The sequence below is a fragment of the Ilyonectria robusta genome, assembly GCF_021365365.1.
Source record: "Ilyonectria robusta strain PMI_751 chromosome Unknown BGZ61scaffold_37, whole genome shotgun sequence".
In the NCBI taxonomy this organism is placed as follows: Eukaryota; Fungi; Ascomycota; class Sordariomycetes; order Hypocreales; family Nectriaceae; genus Ilyonectria; species Ilyonectria robusta.
Genome location: NW_025764471.1, coordinates 342,329 through 359,783, shown reverse-complemented (window position 1 = coordinate 359,783; position 17,455 = coordinate 342,329). Strand labels below are relative to the sequence as shown.

The window sequence follows — 17,455 nt, the reverse complement described above, 5'->3', positions numbered from 1 at the left end:
ATAACAGCTGGGCAGGCTGGGTGACCTCAGACTTTGACGGCAGGCCTCTTAATCGGTCTGAGAGAGTCGTCTGGGGGATGTCATGCTTCTGGGCGGCTTGGTTCTGGGAGAGGCCGTTATCTGTGACATCCAGTAAGGCTTCAACAACGCCATTCTCTGTATAAGACATTCGGGGCATTTTCGAGGTGATTACGGAAGGTTAGTACAGATAAAAATTCGATGAAACTTGGCGGAAGCCGATTCTTGAACGAGGCGTTTTTAGAAATTATACATTAGGCCCGTGCGGCCAAACCGCTTCTGTAACGTAAAAAGTAATATCATAATATGAAACAGCATAAAACTCTTAATAAGACACAGCTTGTTTCATGTAAATAACTTCAATTTTGGCCAAGCACTGTGCAAGTGAAGTTGGGCATTTTGTATGAGGAAATTTTATTTTGCTTACCGGTAAGTGGGTATTACCGGTAGGTGGGTACTGCATGGTAAAGGCTGAGATTGAAGACATGGCCTCGGCTCAAAGGCAAGCCAAGATCGAGGAGATGCGACGACTCAAAGAGGAGTATGAGACCTTGATGCAAAAATTCAATGATGGAAAATGCGATGGATACTCCCAAGAGGAGTACGGTATCACGGTCTGGTACCACTCTCACTTCTGTGTTCGTCACGGATACTTACACAGGGCAAACAACCTCCGGATCCAAGAACATGAATGGCCCTTGCCTGAAAACACCCTCGAAGCTCAAGCGACGGTCTTTGAGCTTGCTGTTCCTCCAGTATTTTCGGAGTGGCGAGATATAACGCTGTATCTCATCAACGACGTGCTCCTGAGCAAACCTTCCAGTGTCTATCATCCCGATCCGTCTTACTCGCTGCGTGAGTACCAGCCGCTCGACAAGTTCTTCAGAACCGGGAGAAGTTACCGGGTTCACCTAGTTTCCGAAGCAAAGCCCAATGTTGTTACTCATCGAAGAGACAAGTCGATCCAATATTGCACCGAATCCGATGTCTGCGTCAACAATGGGCTTCGTTATCAGTACTACGATGGATATCAGGGCTGTTTCCTTGAGAAACTCTTGCCAACAGAAGGACTGTCGAATCTCTGCACATTCGATTTGCCGAAGCGTGCTCAAGATTTGAAGCGTTTCCTTGTTCGCACCTGGCTCAAGCCAGAAGGAGAGACGCCCAACGAGGTGATAGCAAGCCAGTCAGACTGCCCGGAACACTTGTCTTTATGTGAATACAAGGTGCTGGCTGAGTTGCCGTATGGTTACAACATCCAGTGGACGAGCATCTTGACTCAGCTTGCCATGCCGAAGATCGATTTCAACAAGACGGAGACAGCCACGTTCTTGCTTCAAATGAGCCTACAAGCCGGCCCGAGGTCTTCGACAAGCACAAGATGCACACACACGCGACTGAATGACCGGGAGTTTGGACGTCAGATGCTTGAAAATCTGACCAAGGGCGTCTCGCATATCCAAGAGAACTGGGAGTCCTATACCGCCCTGTGCTCCTATACGTTTTTGGCTTCACGTCTTCTGTCACAGGTTGCGAGCGAATTGTCCCATGCTTTCCTTGGCCTCCTTGAGAAGTGCCGCAAAGTCTCCTATCGGTGGTTGATGACAGTACTCGGGAGAGTGCAAGAGACTACCAACGAGACTCAGCGAAGGGAATTTTTGGAGACAGCACTAAATATTGCGCTAATATGTGGAGACTCTTTTAATGTTTATGATGGCTTCTTACGAAAGATTTTGGCGGACTCAGAGCAGGCATCGATGTTGGTTGAATGCTCGATCATCATCTACAACAATGCTAGTTTGAAGAGCGAGACCGAGACTACTCTTCGAGACATCTTGTTCGATAGGTGGAAGCACACCATGTACCGAGTTCGTGCAATCTTGGTTGGCCAGAACGTTCTGGTCAATTCGTGTCTCGACCTTGCCATTAAGCGATGTTGGCCGGCATTTCAACCCATCGCATTTTGGACGCTGGCTGCCGAGACTTGTTATTGGTTCGAGACGACGAGCCGCGGGCATCTTCAAGTGCACCTCAACATCCTGACGGGAGAGTTGCTGGTCAATGGCCTTCCCCTCTCTCGTCTTCCAAAGGAGTATGAAAGGCATGATGACTATGAGAGATTGTTCAGGGGTCTCATCCTAAATGTTACGCCGAGCAACTTGCCAGGCATGCGCTTCTGCACCACGCAGCGCTTCCAAGATCATACTGTTCACTTTGGAATACAGGACCAAGACCTGCTCGTTCGTCTGGAGGAAAATGGATCCTACCTGGATCTTATTCCGTCGCGAAATTTTCAGGGGATGCTGCCACACTCCTTTGTCAACGATTACGCTCATTGGTATCATAATAAGACAGGTATCATTCAATTACACTCGCTAGAGGACCCTTGGACTGCGAACCCAGATGATTGGCGCCTTGCCCGACAGGACGGAGGTTGGAACCTGAGTCAAGGTGGTAGGACATTCCTCTTCGCCCCGTCTAGTAGCATGGCCCAGCGTATTGCAGGAATCCTATCCCCCCTCGAGGCTCAGCTTGGTCTTCACATGCTGTACGATGCGCAAGAGCGCGCTCTGGAAGTCCGAGTGCCCGGCTTGCAGCTTGAGTTTTTGCTGAGGGCCGGAGAGTCGACTCTTCAATCCAGGCAATTTCGGGACATGCACATCGACCTAGACCAGTCAGTCGGAACACTTGTGGGCTTCCAGAGCAAGCTTGTCCTACGCAGTGATCAGAATCCGCCAACTAGGATGTTGATTATGCCAGAAGGAGATATCCAATTCCAAAGATTCAGCGACCATGTGACTGTCAATGCCGCCTACGGAACCGCTCATCGTGTGCAAGCCTACCGGATCGACGATCTCCTTGGCCGCCTCATCGCCGATACAAAGCTCGAAAGCAAGCTCTACCTCGCCTACATTCACGCCCTCACCTCATCTTGTCTTCCAGATCCTTTTCTTAGACGAACAGGAACGGAGGAGGCTCTTCATATCTTAGGCTCCGCATCAGTCCGAGCACCCTGCCCTCTATCCCGGACCGCTCATGATAGGTTGAACCTGATCGCTGCTCTCGCCCCAAGTCGCGCTTTCTACCCAGCCTACGAGAGAGTGATGCAAAAGGTTGATTGGTCCTCTAAGTTGAGCTTTCTAGCGCAAGACGATCGTCTCTACACAGTTACCAAGGAGATTCTGGGCCGATCTGGTGAAATTGGATTCCTATACCCCCACCATAGCATCAAGCTAAGCGAACTTAATCATGCCACGATCGGCCTCGTCGAACGGGCCATCCTCAGAAATTCTCGCCAATGCGTGTCGGGCTTCGGGGCCGAGGGCTTCACCGTTCAACACGATGTCACATATCAGCCAAGAGAGCGGGGTAATTCAGATCGAGCAGTGCGTGCCACAGAAATGGCATTCCGGGCCTATAACAAACGTCCAACTTTCTCCGAACCTGTTGCTGCAGGGTTTACCCACCATTTGTACACCCTCCTTAGCCATGAGACGACAACATCCTACAGGACAGTTCCTCCAAGAGAGGACATGCTGTACGACTCGAAGTGGCTCAAGAATCCAAAGACTTTTCTCTCGTCCTACTGGTGTCAGCTGCATCACGCATTTCAGGGCGATCAGCCTTGGCTCAATAAGTTCGAGCTGATGGTTTGGATAGCGACGGTTGCGTACTCTGCCAAATCTGACAAGCAGGTCACACAGGCACTCCTCATTCTTGCCCTGTCCGCGCCAGTATCCGCTATTCCCTTGCCCTCCAAAGGCCGGTACAATCTATCACACGGCTGCGAAATGAAAACAGCCGAGCTTGAGGCCATTGCCGGAGAAGCTGCTCTCCGCTACGAGCAAACTCCAGCGGCACGTCTGGGACCGCGCTCAGACGAGTCAAGCCAACAGACCTTGAACCGACGTCATGGAGAATTCCAATGTGAGAAAAAGAAAGCAGTCGAACTTTTCAAGGGCGAGCTTGCTCGGCAGTGGCCTTGTGATTGCCCCCGAGCACCTTCGGACAGACATGTCACTGCGTACATCGATGTGTCAAAGGCAATGGGATTTGTAGGGAAAAAATGGACGAATTGGTATGACAACCGAGAGTTCATGGCCTATCTTTCGAAGTTCGTCAAGGGTTTGGGAGAGATACCTGTGGAGGGTATCATCACCGAGCCTCCTTTTGCGTTGCCAGACATTCAACCAAGGAGTCAGTCACAAGGATTCGTCTCAATCGATGATCTCTTCCGTCACGTCCCTCCATCTCCAACGCCAGTTCCAGGTTCCTTGCTCGAAGGCCTTCTTCAAGCAACATCAACCAATCCAGGTGCAACCGCAAGGCTGCCTGATGTTCTCGACTTTTTGGATCGCAAGACCAAGTTGGACTATGAGCACCATTACTTGCGAGAGCTGCGGCAAAGCCTTGCTAGTCTGAAAGGTCATGCTGGCCATGAGTTGAGCGGAGATCGAGCCTCAACGCGTGCGGTTCTATTTCAAGAACATCTGGAGCAATGGGAGAGGCGTGTCAAGTCGATATATGAGTCGTTGTTGGACGCCGTGAATCAGAATCTGAAAGACCTACCGGAAGCTATACAACGTATAGTTGGAGACACAGGTTTTAGACCTCGAATTTCACCCATCTTCTTCCTGCAGCAACTAAGAAACTCACGATGGTCTCAGCTCTCAAGTGCTTGGCAGGATGCTATCGCCGAATACGGACTGGCGATTACTGCCCTTCAACAAGCTAAGCGTTTGATACGATTCCAGAATGACCCCGTGGATCTGCTTCGCGAACTTGAGGGCGCTGGCCACAAAGGGTGGAACCCTCACGAACATTCAGAATGGTTGCTGCTAGAATGTGAGAGTGAGATCATGATCCGGGAGGTGCAGCAGCAGATTGCCCAACAGATGATACAGCCGCCAGACAATGAGAACTCCGTGATGCAGTTGAATATGGGAGAGGGAAAGTCTTCTGTCATCGTTCCCATCGTTGCAACGGCTCTTGGGGATGGCTCAAAACGGGTTCGGGTCATCGTGGCCAAGCCGCAGGCTAAGCAACTGTACCAGATGTTGACCTCCAAGTTGGCTGGTGTGCTTGATCGCCCAGTCTACCAGTTGCCATTCTCTAGGGATATTCGCATGAACGAATTTCGAGCAGAGGCTATTCACCAACTTACAACCAAGTGCATGCAAGAGGGAGGCGTCCTACTCGTTCAACCGGAGCACCTACTGTCTTTTCAGTTGATGGAACTGGAATGCCAACTCGACAACAAAAATAGGGTTGCCGAGAAGATGATGGAGGTCCGGAAATTCTTCGACGCCTCGTCCAGAGACGTGGTGGATGAGAGTGACGAGAACTTTAGCGTCAAGTTCGAGCTAATCTACACTGTTGGACAACAGCGACCAATCGACCATAGCCCGGACCGGTGGAAAGTCATACAAGAAATTCTCGGCTTGGTTGCACGGTTCTCTGCCGAAGTGAAGCGAGACTTCTCGCAATCTCTGGATTTTGACGATCGACACCGTGGCCGAGTTCCCAAGGTTCGGATTCTTCGTCCTGATGCAGAGACGGCAATTTTCAACCGCGTGGCAAGTTTCATATGTGAGACTGGAATGGATGGTTTCCCTATCGCACACCAGCATCCGACCATCAGGAACGCAGTTCGTCGCTACATTACTCAGTGGGACTTGTCAAGTGAGGAGATCGAGACTGTCGAGAAGAGCCCTTTCTGGCACGAGAGCACCATCAACCACATGTTGCTTCTTCGAGGACTCTTTGCGGCTGGGATACTTGCTTTTGCATTTGTCCAGAAACGGTGGAGGGTCAACTATGGTCTCGATCCAAACAGGGAGACAAAGACCAAGCTTGCGGTACCCTTCAGGGCCAAGGATAACCCGACGCCCCGATCAGAGTTCAGTCATCCTGACGTCGTGATCGTTCTTACCTGTCTGAGCTACTATTATGGTGGGCTGGACGATGAGGCTCTCTTTGCTGCATTTGACCTACTCGTTCGATCAGACAATGCAGATCTGGAATACCAGGAGTGGGCTAAGACCGCCCCAACAATACCTGTGGCCTTCAGACACCTCCAAGGGGTAAACCTCAAGGACCGCGTCCAGTGCATATCTGAGATCTTCCCTCACATCCGTTATTCCAAGGCAGCCATCGACTACTATCTCTGCCGAATGGTCTTTGCGAAGGAGTCCAGAGAGTTCCCTCACAAATTGTCTGCCTCGGGCTGGGATCTGGGCAAGAAGAAGCTGAATCCGACAACAGGTTTTAGCGGCACCAATGATTCTCGGTACGTGCTTCCATTGGATATGAAGCAGCTTGACCTTCCTGAGCAGAATCACACCAACGCATTGGTGCTTGAGTATCTACTACGGCCGGAAAACGCCATTGCACTGATGCGACCCGAGATGAAAGGGGCGGCACTCGACAGCAAGTCTCTCCTAGACATGGTCACAAACATGGACTCAAATACCCGCGTTATCCTTGATGTTGGTGCCCAAGTCATCGAGTTCACCAACTTGGAGTTCTCCAAAGAATGGCTCAAGTGCTACGAAGGTGATGAGCACACACAGGCTGTCATCTTTTTCAACGACTCGGATGAGATCGTGGTACTCGATCGATCAGGAAAGGTTGAAGAACTTCAGACCTCGCCTTTTGCGGATCAGATGGATCAGTGTCTCGTCTTCCTCGACGAAGCCCATACCAGAGGCACAGATCTGAGACTTCCCGCCAAATACCAAGCTGCGGTTACCTTGGGTGCGAACTTGACGAAGGATAGACTGGTACAAGGTATGTTTTGTCCAGCTCACCAAGCTAGAGTATTGTTTTCAGTTTCTAAAGTTTCTCGCAGCATGCATGAGGATGCGAAAGCTTGGAAAAGGGCAGACTGTAGTATTCTGCATTCCAAGAGAGATTGAACAAAAGATTCTCCTGCTAATAGGCCAGGAATCGTCAAGGTCTCATAACATTACAGTATCCGATGTTCTCTGTTGGGCCATCACCGAAACCTGCCATAACATGAGGCGAGAAGTGCCATTATGGCTCACTCAAGGTATTCGTTTCTGTCACCAACGGAGGTTGTGGGATGAGATGGAGGCTCGCAGTGACTGGGAAGGCATATTTGAGTGCGCTGGACAATTCAAGGAGGATGAGGCGCAGCCTCTTGACAAACGGTATCATCCACAGCAAGCCCACCCTGGCATTTCTTCAGTTCTCGACCGCATTGAGCCCCAGGCCGCGACGGAGTTTCAGAAACATTGCCAAAAATTCGGCCTGACAGAACTGCGTACCTCGTCACTACAGGAGGAACAGGAGCGAGAACTCTCGCCCGAGACCGAACACGAACAACAAGTGGAGAGACCGCCCCCAGCAGAGCCGGAGATACACCATTTACATGACGACCTGCGCAACTTCGTCCAAAATGGCGTGTTTCCACCATCCTCGAGCGCATTCAAGCCCGCCTTTATGGCTCTCGAACACACTTCGGCGGCAAAGAATTTCGACGTGAGCGAGTTCCGGAACAACGTCTGGGTGACACTGGACTTCTCAAGGACTGTCAAGGGATCCTTCGGATCAAACAACTACGCGGACTTGTTTCAGCGATCCGTGCAATGGATATTGACAAGCAAGGGAGAGATTGCTAATAACCGCCTTCTGGTTATCAGTCCGTACGAGGCACATAATCTTCTACCGGATATCGAGACGTCTCGGCATGTCACCCTGCGGCTCTACTCCCCTTGGGTGAATCTTGGGTTTGGGTCACTTGATCATCTCAACCTCTACACTATTCCCCAAACAAGAAACTGTGACACCATCCCGCGGGGCCTTATCGCCCAACTCAATGTGTTTGCTGGGCAACTTTATCTGTCGTCTTACAGCGACTATGTCGAACTGTGTGTCTCTCTAGGTCTTGCGTGGAAGGCTGCCGATGAATCCATCACTCTTGGGCCGGATGGATTCATTCCACTAGACTCGACAGCGGGCAGCTCCAACAAGTCGGGGCTCTCTAAAAGTCCTGTCAGTTTCTTGAAGGTCCTCATGGCGAAAATACGACAGGAGTGCGAGCTGATCGGGAGGACGCACATGGGGAGGATCCTAGAGGGAGTACGGCTGCGCGAGGAAGAATGGGTAGAGATTTAGAAACAGGATGATTCAACGTGTCATGCATTTGAGGCAACACTGCGTCAAGTCTGGCGCATAAGGAGTACTTCCAAGGTGGTTGGGTCTCGTAATGGGTGTACCTGTAGAATGGCTGGAGGCGCTCTCTAGGCCTGCTTATTTATATACAATCAAATCGTTAGACTTGCCCACCTCTTCCAGACTTGTTGCTGAGAGTAGCAGTGCCATAACGCGATCACGAAGGGTATCGAGGGCCTTGCAAGCAATGGCAGTGATCTGGACCGGTAGAGACTGTGGGACTGTCGGAGCAACAGCTGGGTCATTAAATATGCCGATGAGCGCAGATAATACGTTTGTCGAGTAAAGGTGCATAAAGTCGCCGTCGTCAGAGGTATACAACACCTTGGACTAGACATATCTGTTAGCAAGGAATCAAACAGCGCGGGCCAGGGTCGGGAATCCACATACGTTCACGCCAGACACCTGCTTTGTCCATGCCGGCCCCAAGGTCCTCCACTGTTGCTAGGCGAGGGCAATCAGGAGCGCCACCAGGTAAGGTTCGTGCAGCGGCTCCCTAGATGCAAGCCTCTGCATATTGATTTCGGCCGAAGATGCGCTGGGTCGATGGGATCGGATGCCATTGTACGATTGAATAATCTTCATCTCCCGCATCCAAACAATGTGCCCATGGTCGATATGCGCAACGACGGGGGGAACAGGACCAACATTATCGCCTTCACACTCGTCCCGAAGGCAAAAGTATGAGCAGGGGAGCAAAATACTGCGATAGTCTCCGAGGCAGAAATAGAGATCGGAACTGTGCAAGGGAGAGTCAGGCAAGGATGCAAAGAATACAAAAGCGCCGGGCAGCTTACAACGTCTGTAAGGGACCGTCCAACCCCCCATAAGAAAACGCACTGCATCTTCCCGGTCACGATATTTGCCACCCATGAAGTGGCTTTCGAGCGTTTCTCGGCGACTAGTATCGCTATGATATTCGAGCTTCATGATCGACGGAGGCGCAGGGCAAGGTCTACTAAAAGTGCATCGCAATAGCTCAAGTTGCAGCTTCGTCCAAAACAGAGGTTCGACGACGATTCGTGATCTAGGGTGGCGGCGAGCTCTGATGGATGGACAGGGCCTCTAGACCAGAGGTTGTTCTCGAAGTGGCTCCGGGGCCGGATCGTTGAGATGGCGGTGCCTCCATTGCGGGAAGAGGTGTGGGAGCCTGTCATGATCGTGGTGTTGGCAGGAGTCGGTGTCGTCAAGGAGTGAAGAGGAAGGAGGAAATGGCGGATGTGACGAGACACGCGCTAGTCACACAAGGTTATGTCAGCCCCTGTGGGGCAACTGATACACTCACGATTACGATAGCGTCGCAGCCGCCGAGTAGAGGTATCCAAATGCACCGTGGAATGCGATCAAGGAGAGAGTGAAAGATCGGCTGGCACTCCTCCCATGGGACGGCGGGGTTCAGACACAGACGGACAGGCTGATGGAGGCGGTCCTCGGCGCAATCCACGCCCTGGTCCCGCGAGCGAAGCCATCGCCATACGCAAAGAGATGGTGGACAACTGACCTTACTCGACTCCGGAAAACCTACACGTACTGGAGAAACCTGGCGAGGGCGCAGCGGCGGGCAGGCCATAGACAGGACAACCTAGAGAGCCGGGCAAAGGTAGCATCCAAAGAGTACCACGACAGTATCAGAAGACAGAAGAAGGCCCACTGGGACGACTTCCTCGCAGACGGCACCAATATCTGGCAAGCAGCCAAATACCTCAAACCCGGTGGCGACATGGTCGGCGACAAAATCCCCCGGCTGAAAAGGGCGGACGGGACGACAACGCAGGACAAGGCGGAACAGGCAGAAGAACTGCTGACGGCATTCTTCCCGCCGCTGCCAGCAACCATCGAAGACGAAGGTCCACGACCGCGGCGGAGAGAAGTGGCCATGCCAGACTTTACGTTGGAGGAGGTGGAGGAGAAAGTCATGGCAGCCAAGGCGTGGAAAGCACCCGGAGAAGACGGTGTGCCGGCGATGGTGTGGAAGCAACTGTGGCCGGTGGTCAAGGAACGCGTGATGCATCTGTTCCGCACCTCACTGGATGAAGGACAGCTACCAGACCAGTGGAGAAGCGCAAAGATCATCCCGCTCAAGAAGCCGGACAAGGCCGACTACGCACTCGCAAAGGCATGGAGACCAATCTCGCTGTTGTCGACGCTGGGAAAGATCCTCGAGGCGGTAGTGGCGGACAGGATCTCATACGCCGCCGAGACGTTCGGGCTCCTGCCCACAAACCACTTTGGGGCAAGGAAGCGGCGGTCGGCAGAGCAGGCCTTGCTGCTCTTCCAAGAACATGTGTACAAAGCGTGGCGGAACCGCAGGGTGGTCAGCCTAGTCAGCTTCGACATCAAGGGCGCGTACAACGGCGTGTTCAAGGACAGACTGCTACAGAGGTTGAAAGCAAGAGGCATCCCCGAGAAGCTGGTGCAATGGATAAGCGCGTTCTGCTCCAATCGTACGGCCAGCATCGTGGTGAACGACTACACGTCAGAGCAACGGGACCTGCCGCAAGCCGGCCTTCCCCAAGGATCGCCGCTTTCGCCTGTGCTTTTCCTGTTCTTCAACGCAGACCTTGTGCAAAGTAAGATTGACTCGAAAGGTGGATCGATAGCCTTTGTCGACGACTACTCAGCCTGGGTCACGGGGCCGACGGCGGAGGCGAACAGGGACAGCATACAGGCCATCATCGACCGGGCACTGGTGTGGGGGAAACGCAGTGGAGCGACGTTTGAGCATGACAAGACAGCAATTGTCCACTTCACGCGCGTAGCTGAACGCACCAGCGAGGCGCCGTTTACGATCAATGGAGAGGAAGTCAAGCCGAAGGCGAAGGCCAAACTCTTAGGGGTAATCATGGACACGGGGCTCAGGTTCAAGGAACACATGGCCAAGGCCGCCACTAAAGGTCTCTCGGCAGCCATGTGTCTAAGAAGACTCAGGATGCTGCCACCACAAGCTGCCAGACAACTCTTCGTCGCAACCGTTGCCCCAGCCATGGACTACGCGTCTGTCGTATGGGCGCATGCGCGCGGCGAAAGGGAATTGAAAGAGTTCAACAGGGCACAGAAAATAGGAGCGCGGGCCATCACGGGAGCCTTCCAGACGGTGGCGAGGGCAGTAGCTGAAGCGGAAGCCAACCTCCAAACAGTACACGAGCGACATGCTCTGGCTGGAATGAAGTTGTACATCAATATGCACACGCTGCCAAAGAAGCACCCGCTAGCGACACTCAAAGTATCAGTGAGTCGAAGGTACATCTCGCCGATGAAGAGACTGGCGCTTGCCCTCGGCGAGAGCGGAATCGGGCGGATGGAAACAATTGAAGCCTATGCAGCACCGCCGTGGCACGCCCGCGTGTCGTTGGTGTGCGAGGTAGAGCGGAAGGTGGCGATAGCGGCAGCCAATAGTGCCGAAGACATCACCATCACGACTAGCGCTTCGGACAAAGGAGGAATGGTGGGCATGGGAGGCATCATCAGCCACAGAGCAGCAGGGCAAGCGAACAGAGTCGTGGCCAGGTACTCGGTCACCCTCGGCTCTCGAGACGACCAGAACCAGGGATGGACATCGAACGAACGGGAATCGAATCGATAGATTCATTCGATGCCAAGTCTTACGAATGTCGAATCGAATTTCTTGGCATTCGATTCGATGTCGAATCTGCGGCGTGCCCATTCGATTCGCATCGAATCGAATGTGACATGTCCTGTTCGATGTTCGAATACATCGATTCGAATGTGGGGCATCCTATTCGACATTCGAACCGTACAGGTCACCATATGATTCGACATCGAATCGATCGCCCCCACCCGTTCGATCGAAAATCGATCGATTCGGTCGAACAGAGAGACGCGATGTGCGAATCATGACCAAGGGGTGGATTCAGCGCGATTCGCAGACGCGTTAAGAGGCCCCTGGCACTCTCCTCGACGCGAGAAGTGCAACGCGATCAACACTGACAACAATTCATCTTAATGCTAAGATGTGTTAGCAAGTACATAACATGACCCTAAAAGCCCATAGCATACTAGGTACCCTGCAACTACAGCAATCATCCCTGTCACGACCCTGTCTAACCGCCCCCCAGCCCGGAACGGATTAACGCGCCGGCCACCGCGAATTGCCAACAGGTTTACCAGTTGGGAATGACTCCCATGGTCACAATCCCGACAAACAACCCACCAGCAGGTGCTTTACAGGAATGTAACGGACAACCCAATTTAATCTTGTAATAAAACACTGAGTCGGTTTCTATGAGGAATATATATTTGTCGCGTGGGGGGTTGAAGTATGAGTTATTGTTGCTGTAAAATACAACCTCCCAAGTTAGGAGGTACCAAGGTCGTCATATAAAGTAGGTGGGGCTTACAGTAGTTTTTAACGCAGGAGTATAGGGTATGTTTGTCCCAGTAACAGGCCGCTATACAGAGAGGGGGATCACCAAAAACACGCCGCTTTTTCTGCAGAATAATAGGAAGGAAGCAAAAAGAAAAGAAAAGGAAACCAAAAAAAAACTGTCTCCGTATTTCTCTCTACTAAAAAGTTTTTACTGATGCCAGCTTTGGCATGATCAGATGAATATGTCCGGCTCGAAGTTTTCACGCATTGGCGAGTATGGGATTCATGATCTTCCTGCCCCCCTCTTTAACTTTTTGGTTGTCTCGGGGACCTGCGCCTAAAGCCAGCTTTGCCTGTGAACCGATGTACCAGCGACTTCACAGGTGCATCCACTTAGAGCCTCAACTTCAAGTCCCCACCGTTCCGCCCCCTCACGTGAACGGTTTACGAAAATCTCAAGAATCCATTCTGAGTTGACGCCAGATTGGAATGAGCACAAATGCAAAGCCGGTATGGGGACTCGGCTGAGGAACGGGATGGCTTTTTTTCAAGGTTGGCCCGTAGTGATGCGTCTGTGCTTGTGGCATGAGCCAATAGGAGCCTCTGACGCAAGTGGAACAGGGAATATATGGAATCTTACCCCGCCGTCTGTGGACCTAATCAACGAGACCCCGATTTGGCTGGTTGCCAAGTACTGAGAGCTTGGTGGAGCGGCACTTGGGAGAATCTCCGTACACCAATGGTCGGAACAAAGTTTGGCTTCTTACATACAATGGCGGCTTCACGCGCGACTCTCTCGCCTTGGGCGCGCCAGGTCGTCGTTCGCGCTGCTCGCGAATGCATCATTAATCGCACAAGACTTTGCATGTTTAGCGGCAGTGGAGATGTCGCGAATTTCGCGTTGACGACAAAATGGGCGTGATATACGCGTGTTATTGGCCTCAATGCCTGTCCAGTCAGTGATGGATGGATGGATTTAAGTTGAGCCTCAGTGCAGTCTCAATGGCTTCCAACAACCTCGACCCACGCGACCCATCTGTCCGACTAGCTAAACTAACTGCATCATGATGTCCTCCGAACCATTCTCTTTGAGCCCTTCGTCCTGGAATCAACCAGGTGTGATGGAGCGCGATGAATTCTCTTCTTCGCCAGCCGCCCCGTCTCCAGGAACCTCGTTACCAACGACGCCATCGCTCCGTCCTCGCGGGACTGCCGCCGATTTTATTCAGGTCGATTGGACACTCTGGGGCCGCCAAGAGTGGGCCAAATGGCCCGGATTCGAGCTTTATACTGGCGGCCAAGACACGAGGGCATGGTGGCAACAATATGGGTATCGCGTTAAGGACCGTTCCACCTCGCGGCAGGGAAATAAGCTGAAGTGGATCTGCGCCGACTGCTTTGCCCGAGGTTTCAAGAAGAAGTCGGACTTCTGTTTCGTCTGCTCGACAGGAGTCGCCATCAGGAAACACCTACTCAAAGCCCACGGGATTCTTGTAAGTGTGTGCCTCTCATCTACGGTTTGATAACGTGCTGATTTGGCAGGCCCCGAACAAAGTTGCCAGCCCCGTGGGGGGCTCATTTCTAAATGACAGGACCATCACCGACTTCATCGATGCCGACTTCAATAATCCCCACGACCAGTTTCTTCTCAGCAAGCTGCGTGGAAGATTCAGCAGCAAAGGCCTCCGAGTACTCCTCCTCGACTGGATTACCTACCATAACCTGCCGTTCAACATTGTCAATACCGAGCGGTTCCAGCGGATCCTTCTCTACGGCAATCCCCTCCTTGATGTGACCCACATTCCCTCTGCGAAGACGCTGCTTCGCATGCTCGAATCCGAGTATAGGGGTGCCGTTGGGCCGGTAACCGAAGTATTGCGCAGCGCTCGATCCCAGATTCATTTCTCCTTCGACGGTTGGACATCCAAGTCGTACACTTCGTTTCTTGGGATCAACGCTCAATTCATTGATAACCACTTTGTCCAACACCGAATCCTCCTTGGGCTTCGACCTCTCTCGGGCAGACACAACGGTGCTTCACTTGCCGATGAGGTCGCTGATACGCTCGCATTCTGGCAAATCAACGACCCGGACAAGGTTGGCTACTTCACGCTGGACAATGCTGCCAACAATGACACCTGCATGGACGATCTTGCCTTTGAACACGGCTTCTCAGCTGAAGAGCGACGGATCCGCTGCGCTGCGCATATCTTCAACCTTTGCGTGCGGGCAATGCTATACGGTTCGAAGCGAGAGAACTTCGCGGCAATCATCGCTGCCGATGGTGACGATCAAGATGACGATGAGGAGCTAGTTGATCAAGCTATCGACGAGGCCCTGGATGTAGAAATGGAAGACGGCACGGATGAAGACTTTGAAGCGAACACTGCCGTTGGTATCCCAGAAGAGGACTTCCTATCATCCCACCCAGCCCCGGAGGAGATCAATGGAGCCACTTTCAGGGAGTACAGCCAGAACGGCGCCCCAGGAATGCTTCACAACATCGGGATTCAGCTGCGAGCGACTACACAGCTGTACGAGCAGTTTCTTCAGTCTCAGCGCAAGGAATCCGGCCATGAATCAACACTTCACTGGGTCTTCAACAATGCCACCAGATGGAACTCGGATATGCGGATGATGGAGAGGGCCCTTCGTCTCCGCCCGGCTCTCAATACGTTCTTCAATGACGTTCAGAACCGTTGGGAAACTGAGGGTCTTTGTGACAAACCGAAACCGGCAGTTCTGCAATACCGCTTAAGTGCGTACGACTGGAAGGTTATCGAGGTGCTTGTCAAGCTTCTGAAGCCTTTTGAAATCGCCACCAAGCAACTTCAGGGCGACGGTATTCCCGACGCGAGGTCGACTTGCGGTAGTTTCGATGAATACTTCCCTGTCTTCGAGATCCTACTTGACCACCTCGAAGGAGCTATCGAAGGCACAATCTTTGAAGAAGTTGAGGATCCAGTGAGCAAGGAGAAGAAGGACGTCGAAGTCGCCATCTACGACGGGCTCGATAGCAGAACCCGTAGATTGCTCAAGGTCTTTATCAAGCTCGGATGGAAGAAGCTGCACAAGTACTACAACTGTCTGACTAGCGCAGCTTATGTCGGCGCTGTTGTCTTCAACCCGGCGAGAAGTGGCGCCTTCTCGATCAACTGTGGTCTCGAGTGCCTTCTCGTAAGGCCAAGGGTTGGCGATTAGAGTACGAATCCCAGCTCTTGGAGATCTGGGAGAGTTACAGGGAACGCGAAGTTGACTACGAAGTCTTCGCTACATCTGACGAGGCCTCAATGGATTACATTGAGCGGAGACTTGCCAGGAGTGTAGCTGGGTCGCCATGCGCCCAGGGTTCGTCCTTGGCAGTGTCCAGTGCCCGCAAGAGCACCCGAAAGACGAAACACACGACAGCAGGAGCGACTGCTGATGACGAATATGCTCGGTACTGTGCTGAGGATGTTGTCAACAGTCACCACTACAGAAGCAGGCCGATTGACTGGTGGAAAATCAACAGGAATCGGTACCCGCGACTGTCTCTGATGGCGGTTGATATGCTCACCATCCCATCGTCGTCTGCGGAGAGCGAGAGGACATTTAGCAGTGCAGGACGTATGACGGCACCGTTGAGAAGTCGGCTGAGGAGGGAGATAGTGGCGATGGCTCAGTGCATTCGATCATGGAGTAAAGCTGGGATCTACACGCCTTCACTGCCGCTGGTTAGCCTCAGTGATGATCAATGGGTTGACGCACTTGCGTCGCTGAGGGGGACGAGTGACATTTAATCTGCCTAGTACCTGCCTTTGCACAATTGACGATGTTCTGCGATGTCTTATCTGAAGCCGTGATACCTTCTAAACCCGCTCTGCACCTCTCACCACTCTTCTGTCGGGGTATGACGGCATGACGGCCTGGTGATGATGACGACGGTCCATTTGGTTCTAGGTCCTATTGGTGTTTCGGTCTCCGCCGGGATTAGTTCTACGTTCGATCGAGTTCGAATCGAATTCGATCGAATCTTGGCATTCGATAGATATCGAATCTACGGAAGACATGTTCGATTCGAGTCGAATCTACGGCACAAGAATTGTGGCGCGTTCGATTCGATACGAATCTGCGGGAGATGTGTTCGATTCGAGTCGAATCTACAGGACAAGAATTGTGGCACGTTCGATTCGATACGAATCTGTGGGAGATGCGTCCGATTCGATTCGAATCTACGGGGTCACATTCGATTCGAACGCCAAGGCTTGGCGTTCGATTCGATAGATTCGTAAGATGTCCATCCCTGCCCAGGATATCGTACGTCGCGCACCAGAAAAGACACGCTCTGGCTCGGCGGACATAGCAGGCGCTGAAAGGATATCGACGGCCATTCTGGAGAGACGAGGGTATCGCTGTTGCTGTTCTTCTCGGAGCCACCAAGTAAGCGGCGAGCAGTCAATAGCGACTGGCGTTTGTGTGATGAAGGATTGGTACTCATCGAGCTCGTTCATTGCCGGGCGAACGACATCGAGCTCTCGAGCGAGCAATTCATACTCATCGGGTGGCTGCAGTTTGTCTCGTAGGTCGGGCGTTGTGGTGGTAATCGGCAGCGTCTGGTAGTAGTCCTCCCAGTACTTCGTCACGCCATCAAGTACCGGTTTGTGCCACGACTTGGGCCAATTCTTTTTGACGTGGGCCATACGGCGTGACGGATGAAGCATCATTGCCGCGCCATAGGCAGGGCTCTCATCCGTAAGCTGGTAATACTTGTCAAATACAGCCCAAGAGGCAGCGATGCAGCTACGGAGTGCGTGGTTGTCGTGGTGCTTTTGGAAAGCTTGTGTGTAATGCCTGTGAAGGACGTCCATCGTGAAGAGCGTGCGGTCGAGGGTGGCGTAGCGACCCTCTGTAAGCTGAGTGATCTTCCAGAATGGT

General features: G+C 52.4%; 2 protein-coding genes across 2 annotated transcripts; one reads left to right on the top strand and one right to left on the bottom strand.

The window, feature by feature from the left end:
• Positions 1-503: 503 nt before the first annotated feature.
• Positions 504-8,157, top strand: BGZ61DRAFT_539870 (uncharacterized protein; the record flags this gene model as incomplete). Its single annotated transcript, XM_046254843.1, has 2 exons — positions 504-6,807; positions 6,869-8,157. The coding sequence occupies 2 exons, from the start codon at positions 504-506 to the stop codon at positions 8,155-8,157; spliced, it is 7,593 nt and encodes a 2,530-aa protein (XP_046096168.1).
• Positions 8,158-8,224: 67 nt separating this feature from the next.
• Positions 8,225-8,681, bottom strand: BGZ61DRAFT_152412 (uncharacterized protein). Its single transcript, XM_046237380.1, has 2 exons — positions 8,605-8,681; positions 8,225-8,544 (listed from the first exon to the last, which is right to left on the bottom strand). Exon 2 carries the CDS (start codon positions 8,506-8,508, stop codon positions 8,293-8,295), a length of 216 nt encoding a protein of 71 aa, XP_046096167.1. The 5' UTR covers positions 8,509-8,544; positions 8,605-8,681; the 3' UTR covers positions 8,225-8,292.
• Between the last annotated feature and the right edge of the window lie 8,774 nt (positions 8,682-17,455).

Coding starts and splice junctions, on each gene's coding strand:
- BGZ61DRAFT_152412 (XM_046237380.1), bottom strand. CDS start 8,508: ATGCACCTTTACTCGACAAACGTATTATCTGCGCTCATCGGCATATTT.